General features: G+C 45.2%; 1 protein-coding gene across 1 annotated transcript; it reads right to left on the bottom strand.

Moving 5' to 3' along the window:
* Positions 1-8,069: 8,069 nt before the first annotated feature.
* Positions 8,070-24,770, bottom strand: LOC103292757 (glycine N-acyltransferase-like). Its single transcript, XM_054725355.1, has 5 exons — positions 24,693-24,770; positions 22,880-22,987; positions 10,429-10,555; positions 8,687-8,858; positions 8,070-8,472 (listed from the first exon to the last, which is right to left on the bottom strand). The coding sequence occupies exons 1-5, from the start codon at positions 24,768-24,770 to the stop codon at positions 8,070-8,072; spliced, it is 888 nt and encodes a 295-aa protein (XP_054581330.1).
* Between the last annotated feature and the right edge of the window lie 316 nt (positions 24,771-25,086).

The raw sequence follows: 25,086 nt of genomic DNA, 5'->3' as shown, positions 1-25,086 counted from the left end.
TCCAGAAAAGAAGCTAGGTGAAACAGAGGCATGCAATATGTCAGAAAAATAATTCAGAATAAGGGTCTGTAATACAGTTCATAAACCAGATGGATGAAAAAAAATCAACAATTTATGTAAGAATCAAGAAGAAATGAAGAGTGATATAGCTGCAACAAAAAACACCATGGAAAGTTTCAACAGTAGATAGGAGAAGCAGAGGACAAAATTACCAAATTTGAGGACGGAAGCAAAACACACCCAAACTGAACTGCAATTGGAGAAAAAAATTAAAAGACAGGAGGAGAGCATAAGGGAGTTATGGAACAACATGAAACTAAGCAACATACAAATAATAGCAGTGTCAGAAAAACAGGAAGAGGAACAATGGTTAGAAAACCTTTTTGAAGAAATAATGTCAGAAAACTTCCCTGTTGTGGTGAAGAAAAAAGTCACACAAGCACAGAGATTGCCAAAAAAGATGAACCCAAAAAGACCCACACCAAGACACATCATAATTATGATGGCAAATGTTCAGGACAAAGAGATAATCTTAAAGGCTGGAAGAGAGAGACAGAAAGTTAAGTACAAGGGATCTCCTATTAGATTATCAAGTGACTTCTTAATAGAAACACATGAAGCCAGAAAGAATGGAAGAAAATTTATAAAGTGATGCAAAGCAATGGACTGAATCCAAGAATATGCTATCCAGCAAGGCTATCATTCAAAATTGAAGGGAAAATAACAAGCTTCACAGACCAAAAAAAAAAAAAAAAAAAAAATGCTAATGGAGTTTATAACTACAAAGCCAGCAATGCAAGAAATGTTAAAGGGACTGATATGAAAGAAGAAATAGAAAGGTAAGAAGGAGAAAGGTAAGAAGGAACATAGACACAAAAAATAAAAATGGCTACAAACAAGTACCTTTCAATAATAACTTTAAACATAAATGGACTAAATGCTCCAATCAAAATACATCGAGTGGCTGAATGGATAATAAAACATGACCCATATTATGCTGTCTACAAGAGACCCACCTCATAAGAAGGGACTCACACAGACTGAAAGTGAAGGGATTAAAAAAATATCTTTTAGGCAAATGGAAATGAAACAAAGCTGGGGTAGCAACACTTATATCTGACAAAATAGACCTCAAAGTAAAGGCCATAACAAGAGATAGGAAAGGTTACTTCATAATACTAAAGATAGATACAACAGGAGGATATAACCTTGATAAACATATATGCACCCAAATACATAAAAACACTCCTGGAAGATATTAGGGGAGCAATTGACAACAATACAATCATAGTAGGGGACTTTAATACACCATTGACATCACTGGATAAATCCTCTAGACAAAAAATCAGCAAAGAAACATCAATCCTAAATGACTCACTAGACCAGATGGAATTAATTGACATCTACAGGACATTTTACTCCAAAGCCACAGAATATACATTCTTCTCAAGTGCACATGGGTCATTTTCAAAGATTGACCATATATTGGGTTACAGGCAAAGTCTCTTCAAATTCAAGAAGATAGAAATCATATCAAGCATCTTCTCAGATCACAATGGCATAAAACTGGAAATCAACTACAATAAAAACAATCCAAAAAAATCAAACACATGGAGACTAAATTAAACAATGACTGGGTTATCAGAGAGATCAAAGAAGAAATAAAAAACATCATGGCAGTAAATGACAATGAAACACACAACAATCCAAAATCTATGGGACACAGTGAAAGCAGTCTTGAGAGGGAAGTTCATCACTCTACAAGCCTACTGCAAGAAAAAAAACAAGAAACAATGGTAATAAATTACCTAACCCTACAACTCAAAGAGTTAGAAAGGGAACAACAAGAAAAGCCCAGTGTAAACAGAAGGAAGGAAATAATAAAGATCAGAGCAGAGATAAACAACACAGAGACCAAAAAAACAACACAAACGATCAACAAAATCAAGAGCTGGTTCTTTGAAAAGATAAACAAGATTGATGAACCTCTAGCCAGGCTCATCAAGAAGCAAAGAGAGAAGACACAAATAAACAAAATCAGAAATGAAAGAGGAGAAATAACAACAGACCCCACAGAAATAAAAAGATTATTAAAAAATACTATGAACAACTCTATTCCAACAAAATAGACAACCTGGAGGAAATGGACATATTCCTAGAAAAATACAACCTTCCAAATCTCAATCAGGAAGAATTCAAACATCTCAATAGGCCAATAACTATGGAAGAAATTGAAGCAGTCATCAAAAAGCTTCCAGCAAACAAAAGCCTGGACTAGATATCTTCACGGGGGAGTTTTACCAAACTTTCAAGGAAGAACTAAAACCTATCCTCCTCAGACTATTCCAAAAAATTCAAGAGGAAGGAACCCTTCCAAGCTCATTCTATGAAGCTAGCATCACTATAATACCAAAACCAGAGGAACTACACAATGAGGGAGAAACCAAGATGGTGGCATAAGTAAGAACCTAAACTGCTGCCTCACACAACAATTTCAATATTACAACTAAAAGACAGAACGGACATCATCCAGAACCACAGGAAAGCTGGCCGAATGGAGATTCTACAACTAGAAGAAAAGAGAAAAGCTCACGGAGAATCAGAGGAGCTGCAAAGGGCTGAGGTATGGAGACACACACGCAGAGAAGAAGGGCGGCTGAGTGCCTTGCTGGCTTTCTTTGGTGGGAGGGAGAAGGAAGCTCCCAACTACACTGAACCCCAGTTCTGACTGCATTGAACCCCAGTTGTGGGTGAGACCCTGTGGAAACCAGATCATATGGGGGGAGTCTGGACTATCAGGTAGAAAGAAAGGCACATGGAGACTCGAGGAGCCACGGGGGGCAGGGGTCTGGAGGCACACGCCAGTGCACACAGAGAGGACTGACTGCTGAGGTTGCCACTGGCTTTCCCTAACGGGAGGGAGTTGGAAGCTCCCAAAAGCACTGAACCCCAGTAACGACTGCACTGATCCCCAGTTCTGGGCAAGCCCCTGGGGACACAGGCTCTTTCCAGGGTGGATCTGGACTGTCATGTGGAAACTCAGGGGAGCCGCAAAAGGCAGAGGTCTGGAGGTGCGTGCACAAGTGCGTGCAGAGAGGACTGTCTGCTGAGTGTGCCGCTGGCTTTCTCTAGCTGAAGGGAATTGGAAGCTTCCAACTGCACTGAACTCCAGTTCTGGGCAAGAATCTGGGAATCCAGATTCATTGGGGGAGAAACTGGACTGTCTGGCAGTGGGCGAAACTCGAGCGTGGCTTTCTCTCAGAGGTACTTGCAGAGATTACTGAGGGACACTGAGACCCAGGGGCCTCATAGGGCAGGGCTGATGTGAAGCCAAGACTGTCTGCTCAGCCCTGAGACTCCACCCCATTCAAGCTGAGCACAGAGGCTTTTGCAATTTTGCAAGTCTGGTCCTATAAGGCTCTCTCCAGTACAGAAGTTCTCCCGGTGTAGACACAGCTGATACTCACAACCAATTGGCCTGGAGATCAATTCCTCCCAGTGATACCAACAACAATCAAGACTTAACTACAACAAGGCTGTACACACAGACCACAAAGGGGTGCACCAAGAGTGTCCACCTCAGGTAACTGGAGAGGATGACCCACTGGGCCATATAGGACACCTAGCACACAAAGCTACCCTACCAACTCAGGGAAGAAGGAAAAATGTGGAGACAAAAAAACAGATCACAAAAGAAAAAAAATGGAGGAAAACAAACAACTGGATATAGAATTCAAAATCATGGTTACAAGGTTTTTCAAGAATTTACTAGAAAAGGCCAATAAATTTAGCAAGACCTTCGAGGATATGAAAAAGGACCAACTAGAAATAAGCATACACTGACTGAAATAAAAAATATTATACAGAGACCCAACAGAAGACAAGAGGAACGCAAGAAACAAGTCAAAGATTTGAAATACAAAGAAGCAAAAAACACTCAGCTAGAAAAGCAAAAAGAATCCAAAAATTTGAAGATAGTGTAAGAAGCCTCTGGGACAACTTCAAGCGTACCAACATCAGAATTATGAGGGTGCCAGAAGAAAAGAGAGAGCAAGATACTGAAAACCTATTTGAAGAAATAATGACTGAAAACTTCTTCCACCTGGTGAAAGAAATAGACTTACAAGGCCAGGAAGCACACAGAACCCCAAACAAAAGGAATCCAAAGAGGACCACACCAAGACACATCATAATTAAAATGTCAAGGGCAAAAGACAAAAGAGAGAATCTTACAAGCAGCAAGAGAAAAACAGTTAGTTATCTATAAGGGAGTACCCATACGATTATCAACTGATTTCTCAACAGAAACTATGCAGGCAAGATGGGAGTGGCAAGAATATTCAAAGTGATGAATAGCAAGAACCTACAACCAAGATACTGCTCCTAGGGCAATGGAAACTAAAGAAAAAATAAATAAATGGGACTATATAAAAATAAAAAGTTTTTGCACAGCAAAAGAAAGCATTAACAAAACAACAAAAAAGCCCACTGTATGGGAGAACATATTTCCAAATGTTATCACTGATAAAGGTCTAATCTCCAACATTTATAGGAAACTTATACAACTTAATAAAAGGAAAATAAATGATCCAATAAAAAAATGGGCAATGGGCCTAAATAGAATCCTTCCAAAAGAAGACAGAAGGAAGGCCAAGAGACATATGAAAACATGCTCAAAGTTACTAATCATCTGAGAGATTCAAATCAAAATGACAATGAGGTACCATTTCACACCTGTCAGAATGACTATCATCAACAAATCAACAAATGACAAGTACTGGGGAGGATGTGGAGAAAAAGGAACCCTTATGCACTACTGGTGGGAATGCAGACTGGTGCAGCCACTGTGGAGAACAGTATGGAGTTTCCTCAAAAATTTAAAAATGGAACTCCCATTTGACTTATCACTCAAAGGTCTGTGCTTTTCCACTGCACAATACTCAATAGCTGAAATTTTTTTCCCATTTATTAAAAAATAATCTCAGGTGCTCTCTAGTTTTCAGGTTTCATGGCAAAGTTGTAAAAGGGTAGTTTGGTGTTTGGTTATTGCACTGTTTAATGACAATGTTTATGTAAGTTTTGAGAATTTTTTATGATGGGCCTAGATATATTAGGCTAAGTGAAGTAAGTCAGATAGAGAAAGGCAAATACCACACAATTTCAACTTTATGTGGAATCTAAAGAACAAAATAAATGAGCAAAAAAAAATAAAGTAGACTCATCAATACAGAGAACTCCCGTTTGCCAGATGGGAGGGTGTCAGGAAGGTAGGTGGAATAGGTGAAGAATTTGAGAAGTACAAATTGGCAGTTACAACATAGTCGTGAGGATGTAAAGTATAGCATAATGAATCCTATCTAATAAAACCCTAATATGCAAATCAACCAAACGATGGAATGACCGGTTGCAATGAAGTGCAGTGTCCACCAGGGGGCAGAGGCTCAATGCAGGAGCTGCCCCCTGGTGGTCAGTGTGCAACCACAAGGGGAGCGCCACTCAGCCTGAAGCCGCGCTCATGGATGGTGAGCACAGCAGCAGTGGTGAGAGGCTCTCCTGCCTCCGCGGCAGTGCCAAGGACCAGTCAGACATCGCCCAAGGGGTACCTGACTGCAAGTGGTTGCAGGCGGGGCTGAGGGACATTCCCCCCCCCACCCCCAGTGCATGCATGTCATGCACTGGGCCTCTAGTATAGTCAATAATATTGTATTAACTATGTATGGAGCGAGGGTGTATCTAAACTTATTAGGGAAATAATGTTGTAAATTATATAACTACCTACTATTCTATATAGTAAAGAGCTAATATTCAAATTAGACCAGATGGCAGAACAACCTTCCAGAATAACCAGTGGGCAGGGGGTGGGGCCAGTGAGCCTGCGCTGCCAGGCCAGCCATGGCAGTACTGGGAACCTCCCACCCCCCACTTCTGCAGAGATGCTGGCGCAGACCTGGTCCTGGCACCTCCCTTTCCACAGAGGCGGCCGCAAGGGAAAGGGCCTAAGCTGCAGTCAGACATCCCCAGAAGGGTCCCGGACTGTGAGAGGGCGCAGGCCGGGCTAAGTGACCCCAAAGTGCACAAATTTTTGTGTGCAGGGCCTCTAGTAATATATAGCTGCAGTGAATATAAAATATTGAAGGTCTATTTAATTGAAAAAAATAATTTTATGAAATATGACATATCAATTAGAAAAAAATTTACATTGCCCTAGCTAGTTTGGTTCAATGGATAGAGTGTCAACCTGGGGACTAAAGGGTCCCGGGTTCAATTCCGGTCAAGGGCACATGCGCAGGTTGCAATCTCAATCCTCAGTAGGGGGCATGCAGGAAGCAGCCGATCAATGATTCTATCTCATCACTGATGTTTCTATCTCTCCCTCCCTGTCCCTTGCTTTCCAAAATCAATAAAAATAGATTTCAAAAAATTTTACATTATAAATACTAAGATAAAACAATATATATAAGAAGTGTTCGATACTAATTTTCATCTATAGTTCTATGGCTCCTGGACCAGCAGCATCAGGAAACATGTTAGAAATGTAAATCTGGGACTCTACCCCAAATCTACTGAATCAGAAAATCTAAGGGTGAGGCCCACTATCTGTATTAACAATCCCCCAAAATGATTCAGATGTATTCTCAAGTGGGAGAACTTCAACTGCTAAACCAGTGGCTCTCAACTGAAGTTGATTTTGCCACCAGAGGAGGTTATCAAGAGCTGGAGACATTTTTAGTTGTCATAACTGGAATGGAAAATGTTACTGACATCCAGTGGGTAGTGGGCAGGGATCCTGCTCCATATCCTATAAATGCACAGGATGGCCCTATAACAAAGAAGTGTCCACCCTATAATGCCCATTGTTCCAAGGTTGAGAATCCCTTCTCTAAACTGAGCCTCCACTCTTTTGAGGGGACAAGAAATTAAACCTCACACACTGGTTTCTCTGTTTGTGGGGCCTTCATCCTCAATTCCACAGCCTAATTCTAGTTGTAGATGGACCACAAGCACACAGGTTCTTAGTCCAGGTGACTGTCTTCAGTCCAGTGCTCTCTTTGTTGCCCAGTGCCAAGGTGTAGTGCTGTTCCTGTTGAAATGTTGGCGCAGGAAACTCTCCCAACTACCCTGATCAAACCAGGACAAAAATTGCTCCACACCACCAACCAGATTTTCCCATGAGACTATTGTCTGAACTGCATAGAATTTAGGCATCCTGAAACAATGTGCCAAGGTCAAGTGAAACAGTAGGTACCCATGATGTACTGCTCTCCCCCTAAAATTCTCTCTTCTCAATAAATAGCCACCTCCCTGGGTCTGGTTCTTCCCACTCTCCATAAACCCAACCCAGGCTCTTCCCATCATGAACCACTTTACTTCAACTTGTACAATCAACCACAAAATCTCTTTATTGTTTGGGGTTTGGGTGGATTTAGAAAGCTCTGCTTTTAGAAGCAACATTGAATCATTTTCCTTGGTGTGGGAGTGAAGAGAGGACAAGCTAATATAAGTTAGTCTTTTTCTTCAAAACTCTCCCTGCCATATCATGTACACTACTTTTAACCTAGTATTTCATACATATTTATGTATAATCCTTTAATGTATCGAGAAAGCAGCAATCAGAGGAGAGGATGATCTCTACAGACCTACTGAGCAGAGACCACTTGCTGATTATTAAGAGAAAGACCATAGAAAGAGAGAAGAATAAGTCATAATGCTGAGAAGCTATACCTCTCCCTGAAAAATCTGACAAGGCTCTATACATCTACACATTATGAGTTCCAGGAGAAGCCATTACAGGCAACATGCAGCTGATGAGAGAGTCATGGAGATGCCTGGAAGTGTGGGGAACTAAACCATGTGGAGTGCCTGGGGCTGCGTCAATCTGAGACATCTATGGGGAGCCAGCATTGACTTGAGTGCAGGGAACATGGTATTGAACATTCACACTGCCTCCCCAGAGCCCACTACTTTACTGATAATTACAATTATGTACAATTTATTCTTTCTCTCTGCCCACCCATCCATTGCCCCAGCCACATGTTGGGGCCCATCTGATACTTGTTTGTAGGATGGAGTCACAGAGGCACACAGTTCCACTGGTTCCAGGTACAGGGCATGTGGATATGATGCAGATTATAACTCATTTTCTGCATAATTTTGAGATTCTTGTCAACGTGAGAATATATGGGAAAGCCGAGGTTGTTAAGAGCCTGGGTCTGCTTATAGATGACATAGGTGATGAGGCCCTGATTCCTGTACTCAGGCAGGGTGCCTGCCATCCGTATCTCTCCTGTCTGGTCCATCAGGTTCCAGCACACAGGGTTCCCCTCAGGCCCCAGCAGACAGAATGTGGGGAAGGTCTGTATACAGCGCTCGATGAATCTCTGGCTCCTCTCATTGCCACCAAAATGCCAGAATTTATTCACCATGGCAGCGTGGGTAACATCCAGGGATGAGAGTTTAAGCATCTCTTGATTGCTATGGAGGTTTCAAGAGAAAAGTAAAGTCCATGAGTACTTATTATATTTGTTGTTATCCCTATTCTCCATAATACATTTCTGAATAACGATGATTTGGGCTGCTTTGAAGAATACTGACCATAGGGAGGCAGGAGTAAAAGCAGAAAGAGAAGTTGGGAGGCTATTTCAGGAATAGGAGGTGTAAGTACTGCAGTAACTTTTATGAAACTTACATGGCCTTGGGTTTGCCACCACCAGGTGGTAAGTTCTTTACATCCAACAGGGAAGGAATCAGTTTCTTTACAGTATCAAGCATCACAAAGATAAAGCACTGTGTGTGCTTGACTTTGAAGGATTTCCTGGCTGCGAGATTTTGTATCACCTCATTCAGGTTGGACTGGGAACCTAGATGGGATTTTAAGGAGACATGCAATTATTTCAGTGCAGTTTATGGAGAAGCTGTCCAGTGGAGGGACACATGTCTACCACTTAAGATCCAAAAACCTAGGTTCTGGATTGGTGCTGCTGGCTGTTGATGGGACTCACGTAGTCAGGATTTATGCAATGAACATGCTCAGAGTTTCATTCACAACCATGGTCATGCCATTCATGGTAATGCCAAGATAGGAATCAAGTTTTCTGTGCTACATGACTGTATTGTTTTGATAATCACAGGAGATGCATTATAAAAACAATAGTAGCCAACAAATCTGTGTGCTTACTCTGTTCATAGTATGGCAGATTGTTGCAGGAATGACCCACAATTTGCCCTTATCTCTTTGTATCTTTTCCCTGGAATAGTCTCCTCCTGCACTGCATCTGACCCTGGCCATGTGACATGCTTTTGCCAATGGAAAAGAGTAAATTTGATGCTTGGAGAAGCTAAAGGGGGCTTGCAATCTGGGCTTTCTTTGTGCTTCTGATTTCCTTGAGACCAACACTATATGGATAGGATTAGGCTAGTCAGCTGAGGACTTGTACTTCTATCATGCTGTCACCAAGGTGGCCAGCACCAATAGCCAGAACCGTCATTCAGGCATGTGAGTGAGGCCATACTAGAGCAACCAGCACATAGTCCATCCATTAACACCCTACAGCTGCAAGAGGAAATCCTGATGAAACCAGCAGAAGAACTGCCTTGCAAAACCCAGCCCAAATGTTGATTCACAGAATTATGAGGTTTGCTATGCAGTCCAAGTTAATTGACACAGCCAGCTATTGTGCTAAGCAATTCCTGTTCAACATGTTATCTAATCTTTTCAAAACCCCTGTGTTTTAGCTACCATTATCCTCATTATTATATATGACCTCAGGGAGAGTAAGTCATGTGGCTAGGATGATATAGCAAGTAACAGACAAATGCCATCCTAGGGAGTATGATTCTGGATGGCATGCTCATAACCATGATGGTTTCCTTAATGATCTAGGACATTAGTCAGCAAACACATTAGTCAACAGAGCCAAATATCAAGAGTACATCCATTGAAATTTCTTTTGAGAGCCAAATTCTTTAAACTTAAACTTCTAACGCCACTTCTTCAAAATAGACTCGCCCAGGCTGTGGTATTTTGTGGAAGAGCCACACTCAAGGGGCCAAAGAGCCGCATGTGGCTCGCGAGCCGCAGTTTGCAGACCACAGATCTAGGAGGTGCTTTATGTCATGAGTTGTCATTCTTATTCCTGGCATGTAAGGCCCTAAGGGAAGCTCTGTCCTGGCACTCAATCAACCTAAGGGATTCTAGATATGTGGGCAAATTAAATTCATGGCTATCAAACAATTATATTATGTTTCCTATATGAAACCCATTTTTTTTGCAAGCTTTGAGGGTGCTTTTCCCCATTACAGGTATATTCACAACTGAGTAACAAACTGATAGCAGGCTGAGGGTCTGAAGTATGGAGAAAGACATGAATCATAAGGGAAATTGTCAGGAGAGAGAAGTGAGTCAGCACACTTCCCATTCCTCTTACTTACTTTGGATCTGCAAATGCTGTTTCCAATTGATGACTTCTGGTGAGCCAAGCAATTCCTGACAGTTCTTGAGATCGTTGGAGTAGATTTGGTAAGTATTTGTGTAGTGATCAAGGTCATCCACCATTTCCTGTTTGCATTGGGAAATGCAGAATCAACCAAAATATTTGTATTTTGTGATTGCCATACCGGTGGTCAGTTCCATTATGCTCTCATATATATTTTTTCTTGTTTAAAGTATTACATATAGTAGTACATATATCTCCTTTTTCCCTCCCATTGACCTTCCCCCTGCCTCCCCTACCCTCTCTCGCATGCCCTCATCCCACCCCCACCCCCCCAGTGTCTTGTGTCCATTGGTTGTGCTTATATGCATGCATACAAATCCTTTGGTTGATCTCTTCCCCGCCCTCCCCAACACTCCCCAGCCTTCCCTCTGTAATTTGATAGTTTGTTCGGTGCATTACTGCCTCTGTATCTACCTTTTTGTTCCTCAGGTTATAATGTTCTTTATTTTCCATAAATGAGTGAAATCATGTGGTATTTTTCTTTTATTGCCTGGCTTATTTTACTTAACATAATGCTCTCCAGTTCCATCCATGCTGCTGCAAATGGTAAGAATTCCTTTTTTTATAGCAGTGTAGTATTCCATTGTGTAGATATACCATAGTTTTCTAATCCACTCATCTGCTGATGGGCATTTAGACTGTTTCCAAATCTTAGCTATGGTGAATTGTGCTGCTGTGAACATAGGGGTGCATATAGTCTTTCTGATTGATGTTTCTAGTTTCTTGGGATATAGTCCTGGAAGTGGGATTACTGAGTCAAATGGGAGTTCCATTTTTAGTTTGAGGAAACTCCATACTGTTCTCTACAGTGGCTGCACCAGTCTACATTCCCACCAGCAGTGCACAAGGGTTCCTTTTTCTTCGCATCCTTGCCACCACTTGTCATTTATTGATTCGTTGATGATAGCCATTCTGACAGGTATGAGATGGTACCGCATTGTCGTTTTGTTTTGCATCCCTTGGATAATTAGTGGCTTTGAGCATGTTTTCATATGTCTCCTGGTCTTCCTTCTGTCTTCTTTCGAAAAGTATCTATTTAGGTCCATTGCCCATTTTTTATTGGATTATTTATTTTCCTTTTAAGTTGTATGAGTTCCCTGTAAATGTTGGAGATTAAACCTTTATCAGTGATAACATTTGCAAATGTGTTCTCCCATACAGTGGGCTTTCTTGTTGTTTTGTTGATGGTTTATTTTGCTGTGCAAAAGCTTTTTATTTTGATATAGTCCCATATATTTATTTTTTCTTTAGTTTCCATTGCCCTAGGAGCAGTATCAGTGAAGAAATTGCTTTTGCTTATGTCTGAGATTTCTCTGCTTGTGGATGCCTCTAGTATTTTTATGGTTTTCTGTCTTATGTGAAACTAGACCACAAACTTACACCATACACAAAAATAAACTCAAAATGGATAAAGGACTTAAACATGCTCTGATATTTTTAAATATCAGGTGTTTTGTTGGTGTATTGCTTTATTGAGGAATTGTTTATGTTATGAAGTTAAGTCAAGGACTTCCTTATTAAAATCATATTTAAAAATTTCCTGAATAAAACTATTCTGAACTCAGATCTTGCTTTAAAATTTCTAATAAAAATGACCCATTTAGAATTTATCATTTCTTTCAAAAAGCACAGGACAGTCAGACTTTTAGTAAAATGTTTTTTGTACATGTTTATTCTCTGGTAGTAAATGTGTTAGCTCAAAAGCCTTCAATAAACAAACAAAAAAACAAAAAACAAAAAATCCAAAGCAAAACAAAACAAAAACAAAGATACTTTGTGTTTTCTTATGATTTTTAAACAAATAAGATTAGGGAAATGTTCACATTCTATCATGCTATGCAAATTCTTAGGAACAGGCAGATGCAATTATCAGAACTTTCTAAACATCAATAATGATTTTCTAAGTAAAGATGCAACATTTTCAAAACTGAAATCAAATAAAGTATTTAGCTAACATTTACAAAACTCAAGTAGAGAGTAAACCAACAGTGAACATCTTTTGCCAAATGTATAAATCTTGCTGTAGACCAAAGATTTCTACAAAATGTGAGCTGTGAACATGTCTCTATCAAAATTAATGGAGGTAACGGACTTAGAATACCCACCTATGAAAGCTGGAACAGAAAAATGTTTTAAGATGAATAATTTCTGAGGATTACATGTACATCATGGTGATTGTAGTTAGTAATACTCTATTATATATTCTTGAAAACTGCTAAGAGAGAAAATCTTAAATATTTTCACCACAAAAAGAAAATAGTCATATGTAACATGATGGAGGTGTCAACTACAATCATGGAAATGATAATTTTGCAATACATGTTGTTTCAAATATACACATTGCACATCTTAAATATACACAGTCTTATATGTCAATTATCTCTCGTAAGATGGAAAACCTTATTTTTAAAACTATATTTTTGAAAGTAGCTCAAATAGTACTTCTCATTAAGGTTTTTTTTTAATAATACAGTCCTTTTTTCAAATTATTTGATTTGGTGAAATATTTTTTTTACCAATTTTACTTCTATAAAAGTTATATGCAAGTTTAATATTTTAATGTTAGTAAACTAAAGGCCCGGTGCACAAATTCATGCACCAGTGATGTCCCTGTGCTTGGCCTGTGGGATTGGGCAAAAACTGGCTCTCCAACATCCCCTGAGGGGTCCCGGATTTCAAGAGGACACAGGCCAGGCCAAGGGACCCCACCGGTGCACAATTAGGGCCAGAGAGGGACACAGGAGTTTGGCCATCTGGCAAGGAACTGAGGGAACACTCCAGGGCATGTCTGGCCCATTTCACTCATCCCAATAGGCCGGACCACAGTAGCAAGCTAACCTACTGGTTGGAGCATCAGCCCCCTTGTGGTCAGTACAGGCCATAGTGAGTAGTTGGGCAGCCTTAGCATATCATTAGTATATTACACTTTGATTGGTTGAACGGATGACCAGATGACCAGACACTTAGCATATTAGGCTTTTATTATATAGGGTTTTTTTAATTTAATAAATCTTTATTGTTCAGATTATTACAATTGTTTATCCTTCCCCCCCCCCCCGCATATCTCCCCTCCACCTGGTTCCCAACCCCCCTCTGCTCTTACCCACCCCCCGCTGTCCTTTTCCATAGGTGTATGATTTTTGTCCAGTCTCTTCTCATACCCCCCACACAGACACCCCTTTCCCCCTGAGAATTATCAATCCACTCCCATTCTATGCCTCTGATTCTATTATGTTCACCAGTTTATTCTGTTCCTCAGATTTTTAATTCACTTGACTTTTAGACTCACTTGTTGATAGATATGTATTTGTTGTTCATAATTTTTATCTTTACTTTTTTCTTCTTTTTCCTCTTTTTAAAGAATACCTTTCAGCATTTCATATAATAATGGTTTGGTGGTGATGAACTCCTTTAGCTTTTTCTTATCTGTGAAGCTATTTATCTGCCCTTCAATTCTGAATGATAACTTTGCTGGGTAGAGTAGTCTTGGTTGTAGGTTCTTGCTATTCATTACTTTGAATATTTCTTGCCACTCCCGTCTTGCCAGAAATAGTTTCTATTGAGAAATCAGCTGATAATCGTATGGGTGCTCCCTTGTAGGTAACTAACTGTTTTCTCTTGCTGCTTGTAAGATTCTCTCTTTGTCTTTTGTCCTTGGCATTTTAATTATGATGTGTCTTGGTGTGGTCCTCTTTGGATTCCTTTTGTTCGGGGTTCTGTGTGCTTCCTGGACTTGTAAGTCTATTTCTTTCACCTGGTGGGGGAAGTTTTCAGTCATTATTTCTTCAAATAGGTTTTCAGCGTCTTGCTCTCTCTCTCCTTCTGGCACCCCCATAATTCCGATGTTGATATGCTTGAAGTTGTCCCAGAGGCTTCTTACACTATCTTCAACTTTCTGAATTCTCTTCTCTTCTTGCTACTCTGAAGGAGTGTCCTTTGCCTCTTTGTATTCCAAATCTTTGACTTGATTCTTGCGTTCCTCTAGTCTGCTGTTGGGTCTCTGTGTAATATTTTTTATTTCAGTCAGTGTATGTTTAATTTCTAGTTGGTCCTTTATCATATCCTTGAGGGTCTCATTAAATTTATTGGCCTTTTCCCAGAAATTCTTGATAAACCTTATAACTGTGGTTTTGAACTCTATGTCTATTCATTTGTTCTCCTCCATTTCTTTCATTTGTGATTTGTTTCCTTGCCTCCTCATTTTCACTGCTTCCCTGAGTTGGTAGGGTAGCTTTGTGTACTAGGTGTCCTATTGGTTCAATCGGTCAGCCTCCCAGTTACCTGAGGTGGACACTCTTGGTGTACCACTTTGTGGACTGTGTGTACAGCCTTGTTGTAGTTAAGTCTTGATTGTTGTTGGTATCATTGGGAGGAATTGACCTCCAGGCCAATTGGCTGTGAGGACCTGCTGTGTCTATAATGGAAGAATTGCTGTGCTGGAGACACGTTTATGGGGCAGGACTTGTTCCAGTAGGGCTTTGGTGCTCACTGAGTCTGCCTCTTGAATGTGTCCCTTATGAGAGTGGTTGAAATCTGGTGTCGTCTCACACCGACCACTAGATGTCCTAGTTTCTGGATCTCCAATGGAGTGCAGGCCAGCTACTGTCTGAAGCCATCCAGCAGGAGCTACAGCAAGAACTACAGTTTTCTCCTCTTTGCTTGGGCAGTTTTGGAGCAGTCTGACTGGAGCTGCAGTTTATTTGGTTAAGCTGCCACAGAACAGGCCATTTATATGCAAAAGCCACTGTGTGGAGCCTGGGCAGGTTTGTAGAATGTGCGGGGCGGGGTCTCAGGGCGGGGCGGGGTCTCAGGGCATCACTAGGCTAGGGCGTGGCAAACGGCGATGGCTGCCATCAGCCATCTCTGCCTTTCCGCATTTCCAAGTCCCCATGTCCCGCGCTCCAGCGCAGTAAACAATGATTGCTGAGTGCACCTCTGCAAAAAAGTCACTTTCACTTTCTGACCCGATGGCCGAGAGTCCAGCTTCTCCCCGTAGGAGTCTGGGTCTTCCGCGTGTCCCCAGAAACTGGATTTCAGAGTGATCGTGAGCTTGTCTCCCTTCAGGTTGAAAAAAAAGCCACGCCCAGTCGCCCACCACCAGCCCGATTCACGTGCCACAGTACCTCAGCTTTTCAGAATTTGTGCTCCTTTCTCTTCCTAGTTGTAAATCTCCCACTCAGCCAGCTTTCCCGTGGTTCTGGGTGGTAGACGTTTTGTCTTTTAGTTGTAGTTTTGAAATTGTTGTGCAAGACGGCAGTTTAGTTTCTTTACCTTTGTCACCATCTTGGTTCCCCAATTTCTTATATAGGATTTTTACTTTTGAAATATTTTAACTATTTAATTTCATTAATTTTTTTAAATTATCACTATATGTAACCAACAACTACTACCATGTCATTTTGCTCTTAAAGTTCCCTAATTCTCTGTGTTGTTTTAGACATTACGTCTCACAATTTGTAATTTGTTTGCTTTGGATGAAGTCTTGTCCTGACCCTCTATTAAAAAAAAAATCTTATTTATCCTTGACACGAATTTTTTTTTTTAATTTCTTTATTGATTAAGGTGTCACATATTTGTCCTCATCCCCCCATTCCCATCCCACCCCTCTCCCCACGCATGCCCCAATCCCCTGTTGAACTTAACCGTTGGATAGGCTTATATGCATGCATACAGGTCCTTTGGTTGAACTCTCCCCCTCCCCCCCACCCTCCCCCTACCCTCCCCTATCCTCCCTCTGAGGCCCGATAGTCCGATCGATGCCTCCTTGATTCTGGTTCTGTTCTTGTTCCTCAGTCTATGTTGTTCATCATTTCCTCTAGATGAATGAGATCAAATGTCACTAGATATATACTAATAAGAACTGAATGTGAGACGAGCAATAATAGTTATGCTGACAGGCAAATGAATCAATCTGTAGCGAGCTTCGCCCTGGACCAACAGTTCTTTTGAGACCCAATTTCAATGTCCAGTAGTTCCTTATGTGTACATGTCAGCACTGACCCCTCAGCTCTGGATGGTGGACAAATGGTGGTAATGGAGGTCCGACTCCCTCTGGTTTGGTCTCGGCCGAACCCAGGGGCACGGCGTCACCCGGACTAAGGGGCACGTGGCCTCACCCATACCCAAGGGGCGCGTGGTCTCACCCGGGCCTGGGACCCAGCCTCACCCGGATGGATCCAGGGGCGCACGGCCTCACCCGGACCCAGGATCTGGCTTCACCCGTACCCAGTGACGCTTGGCCTCTCCCAGACCCAGGGGCACGTGGCCTCACCCGGGCTTAGTTGCACAAGGCCTCACCTGGATCCAGGGACATATGGTCTCACCCAGACCCAGGAATGTTTGGCCACTCCCAGACCCAGGGCCACTTGGGCTCACCCGGGCCTAGGTGCACGAGGCCTCATCCGGATCCAGGGACGCATGGTCTCACCCGGACCCAGGGACGCTTGGCCTCTCCCAGACCCAGGGCCACTTGGGCTCACCCGGGCCTAGGTGCACGAGGCCTCACCCGGATCCTGGGACTCATGGTCTCACCCGGACCCAGGGATGCTTGGCCTCTCCCAGACCCAGGGCCACTTGGGCTCACCCGGGCCTAGGTGCACGAGGCCTCACCCGGATCCAGGGACACATGGTCTCACCCGGACCCAGGGACGCTTGGCCTCTCCCCGACCCAGGGCCACTTGGGCTCACCCGGGCCTAGGTGCACGAGGCCTCACCCGGATCCAGGGACACATGGTCTCACCCGGACCCAGGGACGCTTGGCCTCTCCCCGACCCAGGGCCACTTGGGCTCACCCGGGCCTAGGTGCACGAGGCCTCACCCGGATCCAGGGACACATGGTCTCACCCGGACCCAGGGACGCTTGGCCTCTCCCCGACCCAGGGCCACTTGGGCTCACCCGGGCCTAGGTGCACGAGGCCTCACCCAGATCCTGGGACACATGGTCTCACCCGGACCCAGGGATGCTTGGCCTCTCCCAGACCCAGGGCCACTTGGGCTCACCCGGGCCTAGGTTAACGAGGCCTCATCCGGATCCAGGGACGCATGGTCTCACCCGGACCCAGGGACGCTTGGCCTCTCCCAGACCCAGGGCCACTTGGGCTCACCCGGGCCTAGGTGCACGAGGCCTCATCCGGATCCTGGGACACATGGTCTCACCCGGACCCAGGGACGCTTGGCCTCTCCCAGACCCAGGGCCACTTGGGCTCACCCGGGCCTAGGTGCACGAGGCCTCACCCGGATCCAGGGACACATGGCCTCACCCGGACCCAGGGACGCTTGGCCTCTCCCAGACCCAGGACCACTTGGGCTCACCCGGGCCTAGGTGCACGAGGCCTCACCCGGATCCAGGGACACATGGTCTCACCCGGACCCAGGGACGCTTGGCCTCTCCCAGACCCAGGGCCACTTGGGCTCACCCGGGCCTAGGTGCACGAGGCCTCACCCGAATCCAGGGACATATGGTCTCACCCGGACCCAGGGACGCTTGGCCTCTCCCCGACCCAGGGCTACTTGGGCTCACCCGGGCCTAGGTGCACGAGGCCTCACCCGGATCCAGGGACACATGGTCTCACCCGGACCCAGGGACGCTTGGCCTCTCTCAGACCCAGGGCCACTTGGGCTCACCCGGGCCTAGGTGCACGAGGCCTCACCTGGATCCAGGGACACATGGTCTCACCCGGACCCAGGGACGCTTGGCCTCTCCCAGACCCAGGGCCACTTGGGCTCACACGGGCCTAGGTGCACGAGGCCTCACCCGGATCCAGGGACACATGGTCTCACCCGGACCCAGGGACGCTTGGCCTCTCCCCGACCCAGGGCCACTTGGGCTCACCCGGGCCTAGGTACACGAGGCCTCACCCGGATCCAGGGACACATGGTCTCACCCTGACCCAGGGATGCTTGGCCTCTCCCCGACCCAGGGCCACTTGGGCTCACCCGGGCCTAGGTGCACGAGGCCTCACCCGGATCCTGGGACGCATGGTCTCGCCCGGACCCAGGGACGCTTGGCCTCTCCCAGACCCAGGGCCACTTGGGCTCACCCGGGCCTAGGTGCACGAGGCCTCATCCGGATCCAGGGACGCATGGTCTCACCCGGACCCAGGGACGCTTGGCCTCTCCCTGACCCAGGGCCACTTGGGCTCACCCAGACCTAGATGTACGAGGCCTCATCCAGATCCAGGGACACATGGTATCACCTGGACCCAGGGACGCTTGGCCTCTCCCAGACCCAGGGCCACTTGGGCTCACCCGGGCCTAGGTGCACAAGGCCTCACCCGGATCCAGGGACACATGGTCTCACCCGGACCCAGGGACGCTTGGCCTCTCCCAGACCCAGGGCCACTTGGGCTCACCCGGGCCTAGGTGCACGAGGCCTCATCCGGATCCAGGGACGCATGGTCTCGCCCGGACCCAGGGACGCTTGGCCTCTCCCAGACCCAGGGGCACTTGGGCTCACCCGGGCCTAGGTGCACGCGGCCTCACCCGGATCCAGGGACACATGGTCTCGCCTGGACCCAGGGGTGTGTGGGCTCTCCCTGACCCAGGGGCGCTTGGCCTCGCCCGGGCTCGGGATCCAGCGTCATCCGGGTCCAGGGGCACTTGGCCTCACCCGGACCCAGGGTCCGGCCTCACCTGGACCCAGGGGCATGTGGCCTCACCTAGACCCAGGGACGTGAGGCCTCACTTATACCCAGAGGCGTGTGACCACACCCGAGCCCAGAGGCGCGCAACCCCGCCCGCACCCGGGTCTCAGCGGGGCCCCGTCTTCCCGATCCCAATTCCTGCCGGTCAATCCCCCCTCAGCAATTCCCCTGGCCATCCTTCCGGAGTTCCGGTATGGCTGCTGCAGAACTCGTCGGGCGGCGGCTCGGCGAAGCTCCGGTGCACCCGGTGCATGGCGGTGGGCCAGTCTGGCGTCGCTGTGTCGGCCCTTGGGTCTGCATCGGTAGCCGGTCGCCGAGCATGCGCACCTGGCCGCTTCCGGGGCATTGAGATTCTTGACGGACTCAGAGGTCAGCAAACGCGGAGTCTCCCACCCCATGTCTCATAGGGGCTCGTCTGTCCGAGCTTGGCTGCCAGTGGAGCCGTCCCCTCAGCCGGAGACCGCCGGGGGAACTGCGCCGAGCACGTTCCAGGCCGCTGTTGTATCGCCTGAGCCATAGTTCTTTTGTGTCGCCTGAGCTGTAGTTCTTAAAGTGTGGTCTTTGGGTCACCGGCATCAGCATCATCCCACGTCCCCCTCTTTTATTCTAGTTGTAGAGCATCTACTCAGCCAGCCCTATGGTGGTCTTGGATGGTGTCTGCTCTGCTCTCTTGTCGTAGTCTCAAAGTTGTTGTGGTAGGCAACAATCAGGCTTCCGCCCTATGCCTCCATCTTGGTCCTCCTTTGTATAGTTAAGTCTTGATTGGTGTTGGTGTCACTGGGGGGGCTCTCTTTGTCTATAAAGGAAGAGTTGCTGTGCAGGAGATACGTTTATGGGCCGGTTCTTGGTGCAGCAAAGCTTTGGCGCTCACTGAATATTCCCGTTGAATGTGTCCCTTATGCACGTGGTTGAAATCTGGTGTCATCTCCCACAGACCACTAGATGCCCTCGTTTCTGGGTCTCCAATGGGGTGTAGATCAGCTACTGCCTTAGGCACTCAGCAAGGATTACAGCAAAAACTGTAGTTTCTTCCTCCTGTCTGAGTGGCCCTGGAGCAGTCCGACTAGAACAGCAGATCATCTGGTCCGCTGCCAGAGGGCAGTCCACCCACATGCATAAGCCGTTGCTTGGGGCGCAGGTGTGCCTGCAAGACTTGCAGGGCAGGTCTTCAAGACGTGCGGGGCGGGTCCCAGGGCGGGGCGGGGTCTCAGGGCGCCAACAGGCCATGGTGTGGCGAGCCTCGATGGCTGTGAGTCTGGTCCTTCTGCCTTCCATGTATCTAAGTCCCCTCGTTCCGCACTCCAGCGCAGCAAACACTGATTGCTGGGCGCACCTCTGCAAGAGTCCCGCCTCTCCCCGCAGGCATCTGGGTCTCCCGGGGTTCGCCAGAAGATGGGTTTCAGGGTGATGGAGAGCTAATCTCCCTTAGGTTTGGAACAAAAGCCCCTTTCCCCCGCCACCAGCCAGACCCACGCACCTCCACACCTCATCCCCTCCGATTTCGCTGGGTGCGAGGCAACAGAACAGCCTTTAACCTCCGCCGCCATCTTTTTCAAACTTCTCAATTTGTACTTCTTAATCCCTTCATTTCAGTCAACTTTACTGAAGTCTAGCGCCGCCGGGAGGTGCAGGGAAAGGGCGCCCGGGCCTCCGTCCGGTGCGCGGTGCGCGCGTCCCGCGGAACCAGGCGCGCGAGGGCCGCGCGGCTGGGACGGGCGCTGGGCGGCCGCCGAGCTCCAGGCACCGCCATCGCCGTGTTCCGGACGTCGCCGCCGCGGCGTCCCCCCCAATTTATACTTCTTAATCCCTTGAATTCAGTCAACTCTACTGAAGTCTAGCGCCGCCGGACATTGACACGAATTTTTAATAAATTTTCCACTAGTAAACATTTCTGATTCTTTTTCTGCAACCTCTACTACATTGAGTTTTTTGGGGGGTTTGCCCTATTTTATTGACTTTATTGATGACAGTTGATTAAAATACCATTTTGCCTCTCAATGGGAATGCAGTATCACAAGGAGAAGTTGTGAGTTAGCACAAGTGAGTTCATGTGGTTTCAAGGTTGATATTTTTAAAAGATAGGAAATAATTTTCCCCAATGTTAAGAGTTAAAAATGAAGCTATGGTTTGATTCATACCAATAAAGATGTTGAGTCTGAGAAATGTTGCTTTAATATATTTAACAAAAGATCAGCCTTATTTCTTACAACATAATATTACATTAACACAATTTTCCATTGGATGCCTCTCTTACCATTAACTAGAGGCAAGAAATAATGGAATACTATGCTGCTGTAAAAAAGAAGGAATTTTTACCATTTGCAACAGCATGGATGGAACTGGAGAGCATTATGCTAAGTGAAATAAGCCAGTCAGATAAAGATAAATATCACATGATCTCACTCATTTATGGAATATAATGAACAACATAAACTGAGAAACCAAAATTGATCCAGAGTCATAGAAGCATCAAACAAACTGTTCAACCTATGAGGGAAGGTAGAGGGTGAGGGGGTAAGAGATAAACCAAAGAACTTATGTGCATGCATATGAGCAAAACCAATGAACACAGATAGGGGGGGAAAAGGGCACGTGGTGGGGTTAGAGGGAGGCTGGAGAGAGGTCAATGGGGGAAAAAGGAGACTTATGTAATACTTTAAACAATGAAGAATTTAAATTAAAAAAGGAACTAATAAAGGGTGCTTGGTGTTCTCCATAACCTGAATGCCATTTGAGGTGCTTTCTTGAAAACCAATTAAAACAATGAGTGAGTATGAAAATGTCTCCTATATAATTTTAATTGGCTTTTCATCTGTGTTATTTCTTTTTATAATAAAGTTAATTTTCCAATTATAGTTGCTTTTCATTTTTTTAAAATATATTTTATTGATTTTTCACAGAGAAGAAGGGAGAGGGATAGAGAGCTAGAAAAATCGATGAGAGAGAGAGACATCGATAAGCTGCCTCCTGCACACCCCCCACCAGGGGATGTGCCTGCAACCAATGTACATGCCCTTGACCAGAATCGAACCTGGGACCTTCCAGTCCGCAGACCGACACTCCATCCACTGAGACAAACCGGTTTCGGCTATAGTTGCTTTTCAATATTATTTTATACTAGAAGCCTGGTGCATGAAATTCATGCACGGGGAGGGTTCCAAGGCCTGGCCGGTGATCAGGGACCATCTGTGGAACAACTGGCAGGGTGATCAGGGGGTGGCACTGTCCCGCTCACCAGCCATCCCTGAGCCCCTGCCCCACCACTGCCGGTTGCCTCCCTCTGCAGGGTGACCAGTGTGGTGATCAGGGGATCCCTGCTGGCATCCACATTGGCTGACCTTGGGCCTGTGGGCTGGGAGCAGCTCCAGCACTGAGCATCTGCTCCTTGTTGGTCAGTGTACATCATAGCGACTGGTCATTCCACTGGTCATTGTGCCATTCGGTCATTTTGCATATTAGGCTTTTATTATACAGCATAGGATTAGTTTCAGCTATACAGCATAGTGGTTTGATAATCATTACCTCATTCAATTCTCCTGTTGCTGCACATTTCAAACCATACTGTAATTTATCTGTGGATTCATCTGTATTCTCTTCCAGGCTGTGCAATTTTTGAGGACAGGGACTGTTCACTATTCCTGGGATTCATTTCTATATGCCCAGGTCTCCCACATTGCCAGGTGCAAATAAACACCTAGCAAGTACAAATATAGATGCACAGTCATTCCATATCTGACACCTTACCTGCTCCTGAGGGCGGACAACTACTGTATTAAAATCAGGCCACTTGTCCACCAGAGCCTTCAGCTTAAAAGGGTTTCCCTGGTTCATGTGGAAGATGGTCCCATAAACCTGCAGCATTACAAGAAAGTGGGAGGGTCAATATACCAGGGTTGGTAAAAATAGGTTCATGGTTGTTCATCTGGAAAAAACATGCAGGTTATGATTATTACCATAGTTTTATTAACTCTTTTTCACATACTCACAACTGTAAAACTACTTTTCCCCAACCCTATATTATGAAAGGATGTTAAAGTAACTTGTTTGATCAAGACATGGTTATTTCTATGAAATCTTGGAATTCTATCATTGAAAGGTCTCTAATGAGTATTTCTGCCAAGCAATTTTAAGTTTTAGTGTTTTGCCTCAATAAATGTATCTTTTAGAAATATATTTACATTGTAAAATATTCAGACTAATAAAATTTATGAATAAAAATCATGAACTCTCCATTGTAGGATTTAGTAAACATTTAATGTAATGTATGTCAATTATACTTCCACTATTAAATGGGTGAAAACATCTTTTAATAGATTTCCTAATTTCATGTACATACACAAGAAATTTACAAAATAAAAATTTCAGATAGATGTGATTTTAAAATGTTTTTACCCATTGAATTAATACATTCTAGTCATGTTTCTTTTCCAATAAATAAAAATAATTTTATTGACCTCAGAGCATTCTATGACATGGAGGAACAAACCTTATTTATTAAAATTTTCTTTTAAAATATATTTTTATTAATTTCAGAGAGAAAGGGAGAGGGAGAGAGAAAGAGAAACATCAATGATGAGAGAGAATCATTGATTGGCTGCCTCCCTGCATGCCCCCAACTGGGGATCTAGCTCACAACCCAGGCAGGTGTCCTTGACTAGAATTGAATCAGGGACCATTCAGTCCTTAGGCCAATGCTTTATCCATTGAGCTAAATCGACTATAGCTATTTCTTAAACTTTTAAGTTATTCACATAAAGTAGCAAAGATAGTACAAAGAAGTTTCATAATATACCTCTCTTGCAAAGAGGTGATGTGAACATGAGTGTAAATGATGTGGAGCATGAGTGAATTCCCACCACAAAATAGCTGCTCATTAATACACTAGAGGACCGGTGCACAAAATTGGGCAAGGGAGGGGGTGTTGGGGCTCATTCCAGCCTGCACCGTATCCAATCTGGGACCCCATGATGGATGTTCGACTGCTTATTTAGGCCTGATCCCACCAGACATCCCTCTCACAATCCAGTACTGCTGGCTCCCAACCTCTCACCTGCCTGCCTGATTGCCCCTAACTGTTTCTGCCTGCCAGCCTGATCACCCACTAACCACTCCCCTGCCAGCCTGATTGATGCCTAACTGCTCCCCTGCTGCCCCGATTGCCCCTAACTGCCCTCCCCTGCCAGCCTGGCCACCCCTAACTGCCCTCCCCTGTAGACCTGGTCCCCCACAATTGCCCTCCCCTGCAGCCTTGTCCCTCCCAACGGCCCTCCTCTGCTGGTCCAGTCACCCATAACTGCCCTTCCTTGCAGGCCTGGTCCCTTCCAACTGCCCTCCCCTGCTGCCATCCCCTGCTGGCCTGATCGTCCACAACTGGCCTCCCCTGCCGGCCATCTTGTGTACACATGAGGACAGCCATATTTGACCGCATGGGGGAGACCATCTTGTGTGTTGGAGTGATGGTCAATTTGCATATTACTCTTTTATTAGATAGGATCATTCTGTTCCCCACATCTATCAAAAGAATACACAACCCTTTCTTTGCCTGAGATTGTCTCACCTTTAAGGACTCAGGAAGGCTCTTCCTCAAGGATTTTTCTAGCATCTGAAGCATCTGTTGACCCTGCAAGTGGAGCATCTTGACTGGTATTTTAGCCTAGAGGGAGGATCAACAAACAGTCAGGATGAGAAAATGTTGAACCCATAGGAACTAGATCTACACACCTTAACCTGAATCTTAGAAGGTAACAGGTAAGATAACTCTGCCCACTTCTAAAATAACTGCCTTTCGGGGAGAGAAAATAAAGTCACACCAGATTTCTACCATTACTATGAAGGAGAGCAACATAAAAGTTCAGATGGGACCACCACCAAGAGACAAGAGTAGCAGGTTCTATGCTAATGTCCAGGACCTCTTCAGTGCCTTCTATTGGTGTTACCAACACTGAAGTCCT

The sequence above is a fragment of the Eptesicus fuscus genome, chromosome 13 (genome assembly GCF_027574615.1).
Source record: "Eptesicus fuscus isolate TK198812 chromosome 13, DD_ASM_mEF_20220401, whole genome shotgun sequence".
In the NCBI taxonomy this organism is placed as follows: domain Eukaryota; kingdom Metazoa; phylum Chordata; class Mammalia; order Chiroptera; family Vespertilionidae; genus Eptesicus; species Eptesicus fuscus.
The sequence above is the reverse complement of the archived record's forward strand: the minus strand, read 5'-3'. Positions and strand labels throughout refer to the sequence as shown.

What these genes read in the sequence shown, in the direction of transcription:
- LOC103292757 (XM_054725355.1), bottom strand. Translation starts at nt 24,770, where the DNA reads ATGCTCCACTTGCAGGGTCAACAGATGCTTCAGATGCTAGAAAAATCC. An exon ending in GCCTTCCTGAGTCCTTAAAG is followed by an intron (nt 22,988 to 24,692) that starts GTGAGACAATCT and finishes GTAATGCTGCAG; the next exon opens with GTTTATGGGACCATCTTCCA. An exon ending in GGTGGCAAACCCAAGGCCAT is followed by an intron (nt 8,473 to 8,686) that starts GTAAGTTTCATA and finishes AAACCTCCATAG; the next exon opens with CAATCAAGAGATGCTTAAAC.